We start from the raw sequence: 19,073 nt of genomic DNA on the forward strand, positions 1-19,073 counted from the left end.
TATATATATCAGAGCCGTTCACATAGCGGGTATGGAACACGTGGCACACTGTACAGAGGTTCGTGCCCCACCCAAACCGCCACTTAAGAATGATACCACCATAAGACCAACTCCATTATGGGGAGGATAAAAAGCATGTTCACTTGCAATGACAAAGAAATATTCCTGGCCCTCTACCCAGCACTAGTCAGATCCCACATGGAGTATGCTGTCCAGACATGGTCCCCATAAGAGAAGGAACATTAATAAACTATAAAAAGACCAAAACTGGGCTACCAGAGCAGACCTACCACGAAAGGCTGGCTGCCATGGCCTCACCACCCTTGAAGAGAGAACTAGGGAGGTGACATGACTGAAGTGTACAATATACTGAATGGGTATGAAACTATTGATAGTGCCCAGTTCTTCCAATAGGTTGAGAGGGAGTCATATTTGGAGACAAGGGGACACTGTTGGGAACTCATCAAGCCTAGGTACCGTAAAGCCTACAAAAAGGAACACTTTAATGCAATAGTGATGCCAATGAAAGACTGGGGGGGAATGTGGTTAATAGCCCCATTGTAAATACTGTTCTCTCAAGAACAGGAATGACCAGCATCACACTGAGCTTATGAGAAGAGGCCACCTTTATCAACTTTCTCCCTTTTACCTTTTTGTTATCACTAAGGTAAACAATCACCAGAGTAAGAAAGTTTTAATTTATAAGTAAGTTATGAATTCTGTATATAGGTAGCTGGCCTACTTGTTTAAGCGTAATGTAATATGAATCATGCTTGAATCAGTCATAAAAATTACATAGGATAATCTTCATTCCACAGAAGCTTCAGCATAGCCAAGAAATAACACAACTTTCCACATTAATATCTAAAACACTTTGAGGGTAAAAATAAAAAATGAAATATGACAACTTACTTCGAAAAGTAGCTTGCCTAGTAAATTGCAGTGTTGACAATATTGATAAATTTTGCCAAGCAAAAAAATGAAAACTGCTAAGCTAACTTCAGAATGCACTAAGCTATAGATGAACAGTTAAAATTTCATGCTAAATAATTGAAAACTGCTCTAGATGTAGGGTAGGAAAACGCTTCCCGCTTATTATTAGTTTTTAAACGTGCTAGATCAACCACTAAGAGGGCTTTATTGGCAGTACCGTGCACCATAACAAAGGCTATGAATCTACAATATTATTATTCTTTACGCAATAAATAAAACACCGTTAGTTTACTAGACTATTAATTATCATTAAAATCATTGTAAAATATACATTTTGTGTTCGTATTGCTTAACATTTGTAATTATGTTCATAAAAGGCAAAGTGGAGACATGAAGAGAGCATATTATTGAAAATCCAAAAGCACCGTACTATTTTTCGTTTGAGCATTTCATATTACAATACGTGGATGGCCTCGTTTTATAATACACAAACTGTGCGACAGTGCGACTCCAGTGCATCCACTGTGATTGTGCGGCGCCAACAGCAATAGGCATCCCCCAACACCATAATATTTCGTGGTTGTTGAGGGTAACTGTGGTGTTGATTCATTCATAAAATGGATAAACAGCATTGGCCTGGCCCTGTGTGGGTAAGCAGATTATTTCCAGAAAACCAAAGATCAATTGTCAACTTCACCTACCCAGACTGGGAGAATGCTGGGCTTGGAATAGGTAAGAATCAGCTTTCAGCATGCTTATCAGCAGAATAATAATTTGGGGCGGTATAGGTACGGTACATTTTACTGTAAACAGTAGAAGGACCTTACCAGTTCAGATGCTATTGCACCAGTTTGTTTTGTTTACTTTTCCATTTTCATGTTGGTAAACAGTTGTTGGTAGCTAATCCTTTAGGATTCATAGGACCACCTCTTAAAAATTATCAAAAATTTTTGTGTATCTTTAAACTGTTTCAGTGACTTCGTAAAGGTGCAAGGAAAATATGATTACGTAAGGGATAGGCCTCTATCCTATGTGTGTCTTCATCTCTAGCTTCCGTTCCGTCATTCTATAGCTGCTGTTGTAGACGGCCACCATTCTTCTCCAGGAGCTGTCAATAGCAGTGTACCTCAGAGTTCTGTCCAATCACCAACTTTCTTATATTCATCAATGACCTAAGCTGTACATCTAACCCTGTCCACTCATACACTAAATTAATGACTCCATCAGTATTATTTTACAAGTGGACAATGAGAGTGTTTTTGATTGGAAATCTATCTGTCTATCTATTGCCAGTCACCTTAATCCTGCAAGGGGTGGCCACAAACAAATCGCCTCCATGTCGCCCTGTCCCCCGCCATTTCATTGCCCTGCTCCCAGCTCAAACTCCCCCCTCTCATATACAGTACGCTAGCATAGTATGCGTGATCACAGTACGCGAATCACATAGTATGCAATTGACCAAAAATCATAACCATAAAACTTTGAATGTGCGAGTTTAGCCCACAGTATGCAAGGCATAGGCAAGGAGTGGCCCAAAACCACTATTTTCCCTGACTACGCAACCCCCCTCCCCACACGACGCGCCAACAGTGACTTAGAGGCTCATGGGGAAGATGCTCTAGAGGAGTCTACAGTAAGATCTCGCCAATATTGACTTCGACAATAACGTTTTCTGCAATAATGGTCAGTTAGAATAGATACTCAATTTCTATAATAATGTTTGGATTCACTTGAATGATAGTTTTTTCATGAATGCCAAGTTGTTATACTGCCAATACGTCAATAACAAGATGAGGAATGAAACAGACAAACAAGAAGGATGAAGGAAATTGCTGAAAATGTGAGCAGTAGCAAGGAGGAGATGGAGGATCCTCCCCTCACCACCTCCCCTGACTCACCCGCCACCATCCCCTCCTCCTCCACTGCCCCACCTGACTCACTAGCCACCTCCCCCTCCACCTGACACCTGCTTCACCTGGCATACCTGCAACCCCCACCATAATGACTGTTGCTGCTTTCTGGAAGAAATGTAACATTCGACAAGTTGTAAATTTCTTCATCAAAGCCTGGAATAATACAACACTAGCAACCATTAAACAAGTGTGGTGCGGCCAGGGCGGCGGTGGGGGCACTCTAAGTGTGTTGCTGCACCTCAGAACCCCTGTTATTAAAGTCCATCAGGCCTGTTGTCTACTGTTGTTAAGGTGACTGACCATATTTTTGTTGTTGCTATATCTGTAGTGTATGTCTGAAAAATTTTTCCTTTATGTCTCTAAGGGTAAAAAAATGTCAGGGTATGAGGGTGTACTGCCAATATGTAATTTTTTCCATAAGATTATGTATTCACAGTACGCAGTTTCACAGTGCGCGAGGACCAGGGCTGCCCATCCACTCGCGTACTGTGCGAGCTTACTGTACCTCTCCACTCCATCCCTCCATCTCATCCTTGCCCCCCCCCCTTCCTCCCCCCCCATCCACTGCACTTGCATACACTCTCCTCATCAGTCTCTCACTCTCCAACCTTTCCACATGGCCAAACCACCTCAGTGTGTTTCTCCTAATGCTTCCTATCACATCCACACCACAATGCTCCTTCACTTCCTCATTTGTCAGTCTCTCTCCCTGTGACTCCACAAGCTCCTCTCAAATAACTCATTTCCAATCCTTTCCACATGGCCAAACCACCTGAGTGTTTCTCCTAATGCTTCCCATCACATCCACATCCACACCACAATGCTCCTTCACTTCCTCATTTGTCAGTCTGTCTCTCCCTGTGGCTCCACATGCTCCTCTCAAATAACTCATTTCCACTGTTCTCTCTCTTGACTTGGGGAGCGCGGTAGCTCGGTGGTAGGGTGTTGGGCTCGTAATCGTGAGGTTGCGAGTTCGCGCCCTGCTCGTTGGCTGCCGTGCTGGGAGGGATAGCGCTCTCCTGTAACCCTAGCAGGGCTATATGATCTGATGAGGTCTAGCTTGGGGATTAATCCTCTTATCTCGCTTGACTTCTTTCCCTTCGAGAAGGTCCAAGCTTCACTTCCATATGTTAGAGTTGGTATCACAATACTGTCATGTAGTAGCTTTTTCACTTCCATGCTCACTTCCCTGTTTCTTATCACTGCTTTCAAGGAACCAGCAACCTTTCTTCCCTGTTGTACCCTTTCAAGCACTTCACCCTCTAAACTTCCATCCTTACTCATCACACTACCCAAGTGGTACTTAGAGTTAGGGAAAAAACAGAGGAATAAGTTGGAGAAGAACAAGGAGGTTTTAGGAAGGGAAGAGGCTGTGGATCAGATGTTCATTCTTTGATCTTTGGTGGAAAAGTTTTTAGAGAAGGGAAAGAAGTTGTGTGTGGCCTTCATGAATTTGGAGAAAGCATATGACAGGGTGGATAGACAAGGACTGTGGAAAGTTTTGAGAATATATGGAGTAGATGGGAAGTTGTTGAATGCCGTGAAGAGTATGTATGTGGGTGCTGAGGCTGCAGTTTGTGTGGATAGTGAACTGAGTGAATTTTTCTGTTTGAAGGTTGGATTGAAACAGGGATGTGTCATGTCTCCATGGTTGTTTAATCTGTATATGAATGGGGTTATAAAAGAGATACAAGGTAGGGCAGTGGATGTTGGAGCAGCCCTAGTGAGGGAGGGCAGTGTTTGGAAAATCCCTGTACTGTTGTTTGCAAATGACACTGTGTTGTTAAGCAAAGGTGAAGGGGAGCTGTAAGGTTTGGTGGATGAGTTTGGGAGTGTGTATAAGAAACGGAATCTAAAGGTGAATGTATGGAAGTGTAAAGTTATGGTCTTCAATAGAAATGGAGTCAGTGAATGTACAGTGACGTTGGATAAGGAGGAAATGGAAAACGTGAGTGCGGTTAAGTACTTGGGCAGTGTGATGAGTAAGGATGGAAGTTTAGAGGGTGAAGTGCTTGAAAGGGTACAACAAGGAAGAAAGGTTGCTGGTTCCTTGAAAGCAGCAATAAGAAACAGGGAAGTGAGCATGGAAGTGAAACAGTTACTGCATGACAGTATTGTGATACCAATTCTAACATATAGAAGTGAAGCTTGGACCTTGTTGGAGGGACAGAAGTCAAGAGTGAACAGTGGAAATGAGTTATTTGAGAGGAGCATGTAGAGTCACACGGAGAGACAGACTGACAAATGAGGAAGTGAAGGAGCGTTGTGGTGTGGATGTGGATGTGATAGGAAGCATTAGGAGAAACACACTGAGGTAGTTTGGCCATGTGAAGAGGATGGAGAGTGAGAGACTGATGAGGAGAGTGTATGTGAGTGAGGTGGAGGGGGGAGAGGGAGGAGGAGGAGGCCAAGGATGAGACGGAGGGATGGAGTGGAGAGGTATATGAGAGAGGGGAGTGTGAGCTGGGAGCTAGGCAGTGAAATGGCGGGGGACAGGGCGACATGGAGGCGATTTGTTTGTGGCCACCCCTTACAGGATTAAGGCGTCTGACAGTAGATAGGTAAATAGTTAGAGGAGTTACCGGACTAAATTCTTATATATCGGAAAAAGTCTGATAAAGCCAGAAGCAGTCCAGACTGCCTGACCACTTCAGCTATGTTCACCACAATGTAAATAAAAAGACATGTTTATCAGTGTACAGTATGGTATTATTATGTATATTATACCGTTTGATTACTGTAGTGAATGTATAGTACTGCAGTGGTAGTGAAAATAGTTTAAAAACCGTTGGTGCAATCTGGTCTAATGTCCGATGTATCAGAAAAAGTCCGGGTTAGCAGGGGAAGTCTGGATGTTGCTTTTATTGGAATTTCATTTTTCGAATTGGCTTGGGCCCCAATTAATCCATTATAGTGAGGTTTTACTGTACTACTGGCACATTGTAAAAACATATACAGTAGAGTACAAAACCATAGGATATTCCATTGTTTATTGATCACTTTCCCCCTTTGTAGTTACAGAGCCTGTCAGTCAGGCAGGGGCTTGCCATAACACTAAGTTCAGCTTCACAAGATCGAAGGATGTTGATGCAGAGTTCCCACTGAGCAAGACTGTACCTTTTGCCTACCCTCTGCTGGAGCCAAGACAATACAGTAACCTTGAAACAGGAAGCGAAGAACGTGTTTTTGCTGGAAACCGTTTAGACACCATGGTGCTTGGTGACCAGAGTTTTGTATGTCACCCTGTGCAGAAAGGTACTGAACCACAGAGACTCACATTTTCACAACTTATTCCAGGCAGTTATAATGATACCAAGGAAACAGAGAATGACAGGTTCTTCCATAAGCTTAAAAAAGTTGCTTCCATCCCCATAGAAAAGGGCATTCAGCAGTTAGTCTGTCAAGAAGTGTGCAACAATGGTTATATTTTAAGTCGGTCAGAAAGAGAAGTACAGTTGATTGGTGTGGTAGGTGGTGATGAGGGTCTGAAAACCATCACATGCCATCCAATGCTAAACTCCATGACTACTGACGCTTCCCTGAGTGATGTGTTCCCTGGTATGTGTTGTGTGGTGTGTGCTGATGGTCAGGTGTATCTCTTTGACTCTGCTGGACAAAGACCCTTGTGGGATGCACATCTGTCCAAAAGTAAATTTATAAAGTCACCTAAATATCATTGTGACTTTGGTGATCACCCTCAGTGTTTGCTGGCAGGAAATGAGTCAACTGTATGGTTGTGTGACACACGAACTCCAGTCAGCCATGCTAGTTACACAAATCCTGCTGTGCAGAGCGTGTTTAGTGTTGATGATATCAAAAGTAGACTTCCAAATTGTGAAAAAATTTGTTCCTTCAAACAAGTGTATGGGCAGAGTTACATGTATGTAGTGACAAGAGATAGTATATATGTGGTGGACCTTCGCAATGACAGTATGCCAGTGTTACAGTGGCATCACATGATGAACACAAGGCCTAACACAAGGCCTTGTTTCATCAACACTCACAGAATTAATAACACTGACTTTGTCATGGTTGCTAGTGAAAATGACCATAAGATGTGTGTAGTGGCTAATGAGTGGATATCAGATAATTGCAGTGCCAGGTGTCAAGGCATTAGTTTGCCAAAGCACTTCATGATAGAGTGTGACACAGCCAACTTTGGACACGGACAAAATCTCTGGTTTAGTCATCAGGTCGTGGAGCGACTGTCTGCAAAGTGGACTGGTATAGCAACCTTCACCCATCAGACCTCTGATACTAACATGTCTTTCCTCTCACTCTATGCTAATGGAGACATTTTCTCTCAAGACCTGCATTTCTTGGGAGATGATGGAGATAGCAGCAATATTAGGAGAGAGAATCGCTTGAAGGCCTTTGAACAAGGTCAAGACATCTTGCATCACTGGGAGGAACAAATTGTAGCAGCCAGGATGAAGGACCCAAATGAGCAGGGTTTGACATATTATTCTGCCATCTCCTTCTTTGAAAAGTCATTTGAGTCTAGTGAGGCATTGTCTGTTGATAGCATGACTGCAGGCAACCCAGATTTTACACTGAATGGTAGAGGGATGGTGAAGAATAAATCAAAACGAACAGTTGTAAAGAAGGCCAAACAAAAAAACATGTGGAATATCAAGCACAATATTGATTATTACAGAAGGAAGAAATATATAGATACACAAAGGAAAAATAAGAGGAATATAAATCTGCCTGACTATCGTATTTGGCTCTTTAATCTGGTTGACCAATACATATCAGAACTATATATACCCAGGATTCCAGGTGTGGATGATGTTCCTGAAGATGCAGCCACTGACCTTCTTCCAAGAAAGATAGCTAAACTACTCAGACTGAACAACCTCAAGAACTGCAAGGACCCTCTAGCATCAAAGATCCTGCCAGTGTGGCTTGAGGATAAAAATAAGGTACAGGATGAAGCATCAAACTGTGATAGTCAGCATTCACCTGGCTTTGCATTCCGTTCTGCGCCATTTAACATTAAAACCCTTGCTTCCCTGCCATTAAAGTTTCAGCAGGACACAGACCCACAGAATGATACAGGAGATATACCAAGTGGATGTGACACGGAACTGAATGACAGCCAATACTGTATTCCTGATTTGGACCTTACTGATCTTTTCAGATCACAGGAATCAGCTCCAGCTTCACAAGCATCGCAAACACCGTCAGAGAAAACAAAAGTGAAGAGCAAAAAGAAGAAAAAGAGGTTTGATGGCTTTTGAAAAATCCATGACCATGACTAATTTGATAGTAATTATTGTACATTTGGGATAGAAAACAAACATTTGTCATGCATGGTTATTAATGTTTCAGTGTGCAGTATTGACTACATGTCATAGAGCAGCACTGTACAGTAGTCTTTATTTTGTTGCATTCGCGTAATAATGTTTTATGTTCTTGGGAAGCGTATATATGAAGGAAATTTGTGTAGCGAAAATGAATGGGTACCATCAGCCCTGGAAAGTACTACCATGAGAATGAAGTGTGGCCACAAGCTTAGAAACTAGCCACACTATCATCAGCCTTAGACAGGAAACATTCTGCCACATGTAAATGGAGTCAAGTGCACAAGCAGAGCCTCTCACATTGTTATAGAGCTTATTACTAGTACACATCTTAGATTTCTATTTCCAAATAGCTTCCAGTAACTGTTGGGAAGTAATTACTGTAGTTGGTTTGGGCACTTGGCTTAGCTTGTAATCCATAGAAAAGATCAACTGTGTCATGGGCAACCTCAATATGGGGAGTATTTAAGAGAAGGCAAGGTATCATTTTTATGTAGAGTTGTGTATTTATGTTTGTCATAGATGACAAGTAGGTTACATGTAATTTTTCCCTCCTTTAGAGATATTTTTTAAAATACTGTCACACAATTATGTGATATAATTTTGAATAATGGACTTAGTACCATGAAATTCCTGGTACCATTGTTTTCATTAAGAAATTTGGCATCTAGGAGGTGGTACTCAAAACTTTCGAAAATTTGAAAGGAGGGTGGAAACTGCTTGTCATACGGTGTGTGGATGCTAGGTGAGAGAGTACTCACCCCATGTTTGTTGGTGAGTCAAGTAGCATTGTGCAGAGTGGATGCATTCATGGCATATGTGTGATTTTTTAATAATTCTGTTTGGGTTACTTTTTGAATTTTGTGATATCAAAAATGGAGGATGTGAAAGAGCAACATGTGTGCATCAAGTTTTGTGAAGCTCCAGAAGAACACAAAAGAAACTCATAAAATGTTAAAACTAGCATTTGATGACAATGCTTTGGGGATTACACAAACCTACAACTGGTTTAAGTGTTTTATAAATGGTTGAAAATCAACAGATGACAATGCATATCCAGTTTGCCCTTCCACCAGTTCATCTAATGACAATATGGCCAAAGTTCATGCAATCATCCTCAAAGATTTCAGGAGGACATTTCATAATGTTTGTGATATTGTTAGCCTATTGTATGGAACTTGCCAATGCCTTTTGTCCAGCAATGTGAGGCAAAAACATCCAGATAAGTGGCACACAAACAAGTGGGTGCTTCAGCAATTTTTGACATCAGAAAACATGTTGGTTGTCCCCCACCCCGATCTTCACCAAATTTGCCCCCTGTGTTTTTTTCCTCTTTCCGAAACTGAAAATTGAGCTGAAAAGACAAAGATTTGACACCATTGAGGAGATACAGGAGAAAATTGCAGTAGGTCTTGAACAAACTGATGCTCAGGGACTTCAAGAATACATTCCAATTTTGGGAGAAGCACTGGGATCAGTGTCTGCATGTCCAAGGAGACTATTTTGAAGGGGACAGTGGTGTTGAGGACTTGACTTCATTTTTTTCTTTTCCCTTCAGTAAAATTTTAGGAACTTTGGGGTAGCACCTCGTACCTGTACTGTATATGCAATTTATCATTAGAATTTGAAGTGCCGTCCAGTACAGTGTTATTGATGTGGTAATTGAACATTTGTTGTGGTCTAATACTGTAGTTAGAAGGCCCCATTTGCAGGGATGTTATTGCATAGGTTGTTCCTAGGAGGTGATCGTATGTTTGTTAATTGTATAATACTGTGATGGAATGCGGACTGGTAACCTACATGCAAACCTCCCTAACATGTTGATGATGATGATGTACTGTAGTATGATAGCCCTGGGTCTATAAACCTCAAAATGAGCAATAGGGAATTCGTTGTTACCATCTTCATTGCTGTGTTTGTTTAGATGGCATTGCATGTTGTGCTAAGATATTGGTTAACTTTTGCCCCCCCCCCCCAAGTATCAGCTGATTATTCAACGTAAGGGAGACTTCTTGTGGTGACAGGGTTAGTAGCAAATTATTTTAAACCTCCTCCTTGAGCTGAACAGAATTGTCAGGCAGTACTGTATTTAAGCATTATGACATAAAAATCATAATAATAAAGCATTAATGGCTTCAGTATAAGTTATTGTCATGCTGTATATTAGTTCTCGTACCACCAGTCAGTTTTATTTAACGTAGGAGAGACCTCTTTTAATGAAGGGGTTAATGAATGCTCCATCTGAGATCTCCAGTTTGAAGAAAAGCCTCTCGCCTCAGAACTTCAGTGATATACAGTATTTCAAGTTTATTTTTGCTGCCTTCAGAAGATTTCATTAAACTTGAAAGGCCACTGAAGTTGCCTGAGCCTAATATAATTTTCTGGTGGTAGCAAGGATTTAATAAAAAAATATACTGTCTGTGTCAACCAATTGAAGAGGTTATGGTAAATAAAACAGTTTGTGGGCAGCTGGAGTAAAGTAAATGATCATCATAATGAAAGGGACAAGACTTTGAGACAGGTAACCACAGTTATCATAAATCCTCAGTAAATAGTAAGGTGCCTTTTTTATGCTCATGAGTCCTCAGCCAGTTACAGACTAAATGCCTATTATTGTTTAAAGCTTCAGTGCTGTACCTTTTTAAACAACTTGGCCCTTTTCAGCTTATTGCACATTGATGAATGGCAGAAAAAGACAAGTGCTTTGGCTTAATGTCCTTTACATAACTAGTATTTTGTATATTTCTACAACTCATCATTCAAGATGGAGAGATAGAGGTTTTAGAACAAGATAGAATGAGAAGAGTGTTCCTTTAAAGCTGATATGCAAACTTCCTCAAAGTTACAGTACTAGTTGTAAGGAAAATAGTATATTTTAAAGCACATCCCTGACATATACTGCAGTGATAACTGCCTGTACATATGATCATGTCATTATAACGGTACGCAAGTGCATGAAAAGGTTTCTGAAGAGTATTTGTGATTGTGGTAGTGCAATAGTAGTTGTAGTTACAGGTTCATCTGAATGTGAATCTAATGAACTGCAAGCAGAAGTTGCTTTTGCCTCACAATCCACCATCCTCCTTTTTGTGGAATAGGTAGAGTTGAGGAAATTTGTTTAACCTGGCATCTCCACTGCTCAGTTGTATGAATGCCACCACTTGAATTTGTCCCTCTTGTACAGCCCTGTGAAGGCAGTGATTTAATATATTTCAGCTTTCTGCAGCAAGATTCTGATTTAGTATGTGAATACATAATGTCTATTTGTAGTAGGCCTGTATTATTACTTCTGTCGGAGTATTTTATTCGTCTTAAGAGAACCCCCTCATGTTGAAGGGTTATTAAAGGTTGTGTCTAACTCATATAGTTTGAAAATTCATCAAGATAGCAAGAATAAAGCATAAAAAAATGCCTTTGATGGTAATTAGATTAGGTGGTTTAGCTTTTAGGCCATGACAGAGGCATTGACATGTATGAGTGTCCGTGCATGAAGGGTGATGTACAGTGATTTTCAAATGCACTGTGCATTTCTTTTTATAGAGTATATGTATATAAAATACAGTACATTCTTTTCTAAATCTCAGATTGTTTAATTCCCTTCTGTGGTTATGAACTTTTACCAGTGTTTTAACCCTTTCATAGAGATTATTTCATTTAACTTTGGAAAGGTAGGTGGAGATGCCGACCATCCACTTGCTGGATGTAGCTAATTCTGTCTTCTGGTGGTGGAGGCACCCATTAAGTATTTGCTTCATATAGTGCAATTTTCAGGAGGCTATTAATGGGTCATAAGGCAAATTGTTTCTTGTAGCTCAAGAAGCCATTTATCATGTTGGTTGGTAACCATTTAACCAAATAGATGTCCAATGATCAAGTGAGTTACAGTACTCCATAGATGCCCAATGGTCCAGTTGTTTAATCTCTCTCTCTCTCTGTTAACTGTCTGTAGGATTAATATTGAATGTTCAGATCCTGGAAGAGGATATATATATATATATATATATCATTCATTTTTTCATTCATTGCCAGACACCATGTATCCCAAACAGGGTGGTCAAGGGCTTAGAGTTAATTGTTTTACAGGGAGGGGCACTAATCCTCCACCAACCCCACTTGACACGTAGGGAGTTATGCCAACAGCATCTGGTGTTCCCAGGCGGTCACCAACTGAATATATTGTATGTATTATGCTCCTTGCTAACTTCCCACCTTTGGGCCCTTCAAATCAAAATCAAAGTACTGTAGCAATTACCATTCTATTATGCCATAAATGCTCCCTACCATCGCGTTCAGGCAGGAAGTATGGAAACACAGTGACTTATAAAACGAGCCAATGAATACATCTAGTAGGAATGATCTTGGGCTTAGGAGGCTCACAAACACCTCTTCCTTTTCAGTTAATTTATGAATATGTCACACCAATCTTCTCTAGTATGTCAACAATAAACACTTCAGTCTGTTGGTATTCTGTAACTGTATCTCTGTCTGTCCAAATTAGGTCAACTGCAAGACCAAACCTTCTCCACGGAGGAAAAGTGATAGCAAGAAATATCCCTTCCCCATACGAAGAGGTACAAACAGGGGAAAGAGTTTCAATACTAAGAATGAATGAGCGTGAAAGTCAAAACATTGGAATGGCTATGACTGTGTGTGTCAAGAGTCCGTCTATGCCATCAGCAGAACCAACAGGATGCAAACATATGCAGTCATATGAGAGAACATACTGTACTACTGTGACAGCACCTACTTTAAGACTCAAGGCATATGCATCATGCGATAAGTACACTACCAGTCGAGCCACTGCAACTCCATGTTGGTATTAAAAAGAACTGAATACACATGTGAATATTAAGTACGGTACAGTAGTATGTAAATATTTTCTCATATTACAGTATTTATGAAATTTGCTGTATGTTATTATTAGATCTTAATAACATACAAGAGTATATCATGGTGTATGTGTGTTAACTATGTTAACATAAAACTATCAAAAACATACAGCAAACTCTCAACTATCTGTCTTCACAATATCCGGCACTGCTGGCTCAGCTCTATTAAAGCAATATCCAGAGAAGTTATGCAATATCTGGTGCCAACAGGCAGTAACTGGCTGTTCTATGCAATATCTGGTGTGTCATAAACGGTAACCAATCGGTGCTGTATTGCTGTATTTTATCATTATTGTATTTTATGCTAAATTTTCATCATTTACTCATGGGAAGGTTTTTAGGACAGAGGACTGAGACAGATAATAATGCAGTATTCAGCTAGATGCTTAATATTGAGCCGATGGGAGGGTACTATGCAATATTTGGCATTTTGCAGTGTCTGGCATAGGGCTTGGCTGAATTATGTCAGATAAATGAGAGTTTACTCTACATGTAAAATTTTGGTGTATTGGTACTGGTATATAAGTATTCACTTCTGTTGGTATGATACTTATGTTAACTGTGTCCATATAAAAAAAAAAAATCAGCAGCAAACTACATATATATATATATATATGGTGGTAGGTGGTGGCGACCGTCATCCACTCACTTGATGTAGTGCTGCCTACTTCTTCCTTAGCCTTTATCATTCTTTTTCTGTGCCTGCCCTCCTCTCTTCCTATTTCTCCCATCTTTCCTGTCACTTCTTATTGCTTTTCTTTCCTTTACAGGTGGCTTTACATTGATTGACAAGCCAAATGGTTTCCTGTAAGCCAAGAAACCATTTACAACGCTGGGTGGTAACCATATAACCAAACCATACGTGCTTCCTACGTGTCAACAAGTGGGTTGGTGAAGGGTTAGTGCCCCTCCCCGTAAAACAAATAACTCAAAGACAAACGGCCACCCCTTAAGGGATTATGGCGTCTGGCAATATATATATATATATATATTGTTATGCTGGGTGTTTTTAGGTCGACTTCTCGTCCTAGGAACACCAGCGACTGAGCGGGGTCCTCTTTCTGGACCGGAAGTAAAGCACCCACAAAGGAACAGGACATAAAAACCAGGCAGTATACCTTAACACATCTATTGCCTTAATTTCTACACCGTTACAATATAACACAGAGTGGGATTGGATATACAGAAGACAGGGACACAGAGTTAGCCTTTGACACCAAGATGCACAGTTACACTTGAGACACAGTATTATACATGTACACTTATGTTATTAGTTATAATATAGCGATACCCGTGTTTCATCTTTAGGCAGAATATATATTTAGTTAGATGCACTGGGAATGAACAAGATTAAGAATCCGTGGGGTGAATACTACTATAATTAACCAGGGTGCGGATCGCGACACTTGATGTAGTCACTTAGTCGCGGCGGCACTTATACACAGACTTTTGATTCGCCCGCGCACCCTAGTCTCCGTTCACAGTTACTGAAAGTTCTCTTATTTAGGACACTCACAATTACTATAAGTTCTCTTACTTAGGACCCACGCTATTTTCTGTTCTGCCGGGTAACGGGTTCTTATAGATTAATGGTAACTGTCACTGGTTTTACACTGGCCTTCACTTGGTCACTGTTCACTGTTATTTCCCCCTGGGTTGTTCTCGGTACAAGGGGCGTCACTATCTACCTGTGTGTCCTGGGTATGAATCAGTACGGGCGTGAGGGGAAGGGCCTAGGGGGAGCCTTCCTGTAGAGGGCAATACACTGCCCGCAGGGGAGTCACTGCCCGGGTCCTGGTTGTCGGTGAAGTACAGGGAGGACCTCCTGTCCGGGGGCCTCAACCCGAGAGGAGGCCCTCGTACTGGAGCCTCGTTGGTGGGTGCAGGGAGGCCCTCCGGTCTGGGGGCCTCGACCTGAGAGGTGGCCCTCGGGACTGGGGCCAAACAGCTATAGGAGGCGGGCCTGTCGCCTCTGGCTCCGTGGGGTGAGTGAGCCTGGGTTGCCCTCGTCTGGAGGCTGCTGGTCGGGCCTGGGGGTCCTAGGACTGCGGTCGCCTGTAGGGAAAGGCGCCGACAGGGGTGGGCTGCGGCACCGTCTCCGTCAGGTGTCCGACAGGAACAGAGATTTCCCAGGGGTAGGAGGTAGGGCCGGGATCGGGCCTTGCCACCACTCTGGCAACACCTCCGGGGCAACACTCCCGGATGGTGACAAAGGGCGTCCCACGCAGCCGAGAGGGAAGGGGTCGGCCGCGCAAGAGACTTCCTGCGTCGGGAGTGCTCTCAGAGCCACGAATGAAGGGCGTACAGTGGCCGCTCCTTCCTCGTCACGCACAATGGCCGTGAACGCGGTTCCGTGACTCCTAGGGCACATAGCTGAAGGGCGTACATTGGCCGCTCCTTCCCCCGCATGTACAGTGGCCATGCTGGCGGTGCTGCTCCCACAGGAGGAAAAGGCAGGAGAAAGGTACACGGAGTCTGTGTCCTCTCCGGTACGTACTGAGGCCATAGCCTTGGGCCTGCTTACCCTGGTATGTACTGCGGCCGTAGCCGTAAGCTTACCCGCCCTATGAGAAGCAACTGAAGGGCGTACAGTGGCCGCTCCTTCCCCGTCATGTACAGTGGCCGTCGACGCGGTGTTGCTCCCGTAGGAGGGAAAAGCAGGAGAGGGGTGCACAGAGGCAGCGCCCTTTCCAGTACGTACTGAGGCCGTAGCCGAGGGCCTGTTTACCCTGGTACGTACTTTGGCTGTAGCCGGTAGCTTATCTACCCTTAGAGAAGCAACTGAAGGGACATGCAGTGGCTGAGAGGTTAGCATCGCCGACTATGAGGCTCCCGCCCCGTAAACCCCAGGGTTCGAATTCTGGTGTGGGCAGCTGATGTAATTCGATTCACGTGTCCATCCACCCTTTGTGGGTTGGTAGGTAAAATCGGTACCTGGATGATGCAGTTTCCTTGTATCCCAGGATACTGGGTGAATAACCTGCCACAAGCTCAAAGGCCTATGTTACAGAGATGAGCGCTGGAGCTAAGTGCCTCATGGCCACTGTACCCATTTTTACCTTTACCTTTATGCCCTAGATGCACACCAGACACCACCATTACCCGCACCCATAAGGTCTGGACCCCATCCTTCAAAATGGTAGTGACTGAGTGAGTGAGTGACAGAGTTAGGGACACAGTCACACACTGGTTTTAGCTGCCCCTCTCCCTGTGGGTGTGGCAACGAAAAAAAAGGGAGGGAGTGGGAGAAGGTGAGAGGAGCGAACGGAACAAAAGAGGAGTGGAGAGAGAGAGAGAGACAGACAGACAGACAGAGTGTAGGATGAGGGGTGAGGGGATAGAAAGGGTTAGAATAGGCTAGGGGAAAAGGGAAGTGGTGTTCGAGAGGAGAAAAGCGTGTGGAGAAGGAGAAAAGAGGGGAGGGAAATAAAGGTGAGGGAAGAGGGAGCGATATACTCGTACAGTATGAGAGAGGAGGAGGAGCTGGATAAAGGGAGGAGAATGGTAGAAGAGAGGGTGAGAGAAGAGGGGTAAGAGGTGAGGGCAGAGGAAAATATGAGCGAGAGAAGGCTATAGGGAAGAGTAATAGTGAGGGAGAAGATAAGGGAGGGTAAAGGTAAAGGGGATGTGCGTAGGGAAGTATGGGTCAGGGTGAAGGTAAGAGTAAAGATGAGGGTTAGGGTAAGGGTAACGATGAGGATAAGGGTAAGGGTGAGGGTGAGAATAAAGACAACGGTAAGGGAGGTGTTAAGGGTGATAGTAAGGGAAAGGATGAGGGTGAGGGTAAGGGTAAGGGTAAGGGTGAGAGCAAGAAGGAGGATAAAAGTAAGGGTAAGGATGAGTACATCGGTAAAGGTGAGGGTGAAAGCAAGGTTAAAGGTAGGGTTAAGGGTAAGCGTAGGGGTCGGGCTAAGGGCAAGGGTGACAGTAAGGGTAAAATAAGGGTAAAGGTACTGAATAAACGTAAGGTTGAGTATAAGGATAAGGGTGAGGGTTGGGATATGAGTAAGAACAAAGGTAAGGATGAGGAGAGTGAAGGGGGGGAGGGAAAGGGATGCGAGGACAGTCTCCCTCTGTTATAATTAGTACAGCAACCTAGCCAAGAATGCTCGCCACACACACACACACACACACACACACACACACACACACACACACACACACACCACTCCGGCCCACACACTGCGGGACAATATATATGCGCGCTCGAGTTCGATCCAATGAACAGTTTGATTATTTGAAGTTCGTTTACGGAAACTACTAATTTACCACAAGATCCACTAATATGTAATAAACACCATCACACCAATGTAAGATAAATTTAGCATGTATTCAATAATCTGTGGGTATTTGTGCCAAGCGGCGGCACGGGAAGGTGTGTGTGGTACGTAGAACTGTTCAGTCTCAGAGAACCGATTGCCAAGTCTGTGGCCAGAGTCGGATACAAAAAAGTTCGACTCCACAATTGCAAGGACAAAACACACACACACACACACACACACACACACACACACACACACCGCTCGCTGGTGCAATGGTAACGTTCTCGCTTGCCAACTGGTGGACGGGAGTTCGCGCCTCGCTCAGGTTGCGAAAAGTTTCACTGACGAAGTGGGTGGTTACTGTCCCCCTTGAGCAAGGGGACGGGTGTGTGCGTGTGTGAAGGTCACAGCCTTGCCCTTAGATCGGACTGTATGAGCTTTCAGCTCCCTTCCGGGAGGGTAAAAAGCTGACGATCACGACCATCAAGTGATCCTGACCGACCCGGTGAATTACACACACACACACACACACACACATCAATAACAGACTATCTCCGGTTGACCACATCAATGAGAAGGTACGAAACATGTATACACTGCTTGCAAATATGAGAATAGCATTCACATACATAAATGAAGACATGCTGTGAAAGATAATAACATCATTCATCAGACGAACCCTGGAGTATGCATCAGTAGTCCGGAATCCTCATCTCAAGAAACACATAGATAAGACTGAAAAAGTTCAAAGGGCCGCTATAAGATGGGTACCAAGCTTAAGGGATCTAAGCTACGAAGAAAGACTTGAAAAACTGAACCTGTCAACACTATAGGAGAGAAGGAAAAGAGGAGACATGATTATGCTATATAAATACATATTAGGGAAGGAGAAAATAGACATAAATGAGTATATAACCTATGGGGAAACATCAGCAAGAGGACACTGAAAAAAACTGCATAAAAAGAGGGGTGATAAAGACGTAAGGAAATTTAGTTTCCCAAATAGGACAACTGATCAGTGGAATGCGCTACCAAATAAAGTAGTGTGTACCAAAACAATAAACAAATTTCATGATATGTATGATAAATATGGTTTAATACACGGGACAGTATGAGCCTGACTCATTCCTGTAAAGATACAATTAGGTAAGAACACGCACACACACACACACACACACACACACACACACACACACACACACACACACACACATGCTGCAGGTTATTTTCATTGGGCCTCATGTTTTCCTTACTAGAAGATGTCTTACCATGATTTATTCCTGGTACTGCTAGGCTAGTTTATTCTGCTTAGAACACAGTATACTGTTTTCACCTTAACTTGGCCCGGATTTGCATCTTTTGCAGCTTGTTTGAGGCAGCTCAATGGCAAAGACCGTGCCATAATTCTACGTCATTTCCACAGAGCTTCTTCACGACTAGCGCCATACTCTGGTGTTGATATATCGTTATTACCCAAAATTTAAGATGGAGAGATGGCATTTTTGGGCCAAGTTAGTGTAAAACGAAAGTAGTAGTGAAAGAGCCGATAAAGGTTACATCTAACCCCCAGTTGGAAATTCTTTCCTGATCTGAAGTACAAGAGTGAAGCGCTATTTGAGACTTTGGCTTACTTGCATGCGAAAATTCTTAGGGTGTGATTGATTTTATTGTTCTTAGAGATACTCCCACGTACAAATGAATGAATAAATAAATAAATAAATAAATAAATAAATAATATCTTCTGTAGCCACATCACAATGAAGAGAAGGT

General features: G+C 42.8%; 1 protein-coding gene across 1 annotated transcript; it reads left to right on the plus strand.

The window, feature by feature from the left end:
* The first annotated feature begins 1,550 nt into the window (after positions 1-1,550).
* Positions 1,551-8,089, plus strand: LOC145402446 (uncharacterized). The gene is made up of 2 exons (XM_080274523.1): positions 1,551-1,665; positions 5,862-8,089. The coding sequence occupies exons 1-2, from the start codon at positions 1,551-1,553 to the stop codon at positions 8,087-8,089; spliced, it is 2,343 nt and encodes a 780-aa protein (XP_080130649.1).
* Positions 8,090-19,073: the final 10,984 nt, after the last annotated feature.

Source organism: Coenobita brevimanus, chromosome 1, assembly GCF_032717465.1.
Source record: "Coenobita brevimanus isolate Jiangsu-jjx chromosome 1, ASM3271746v2, whole genome shotgun sequence".
Classification (NCBI taxonomy): domain Eukaryota; kingdom Metazoa; phylum Arthropoda; class Malacostraca; order Decapoda; family Coenobitidae; genus Coenobita; species Coenobita brevimanus.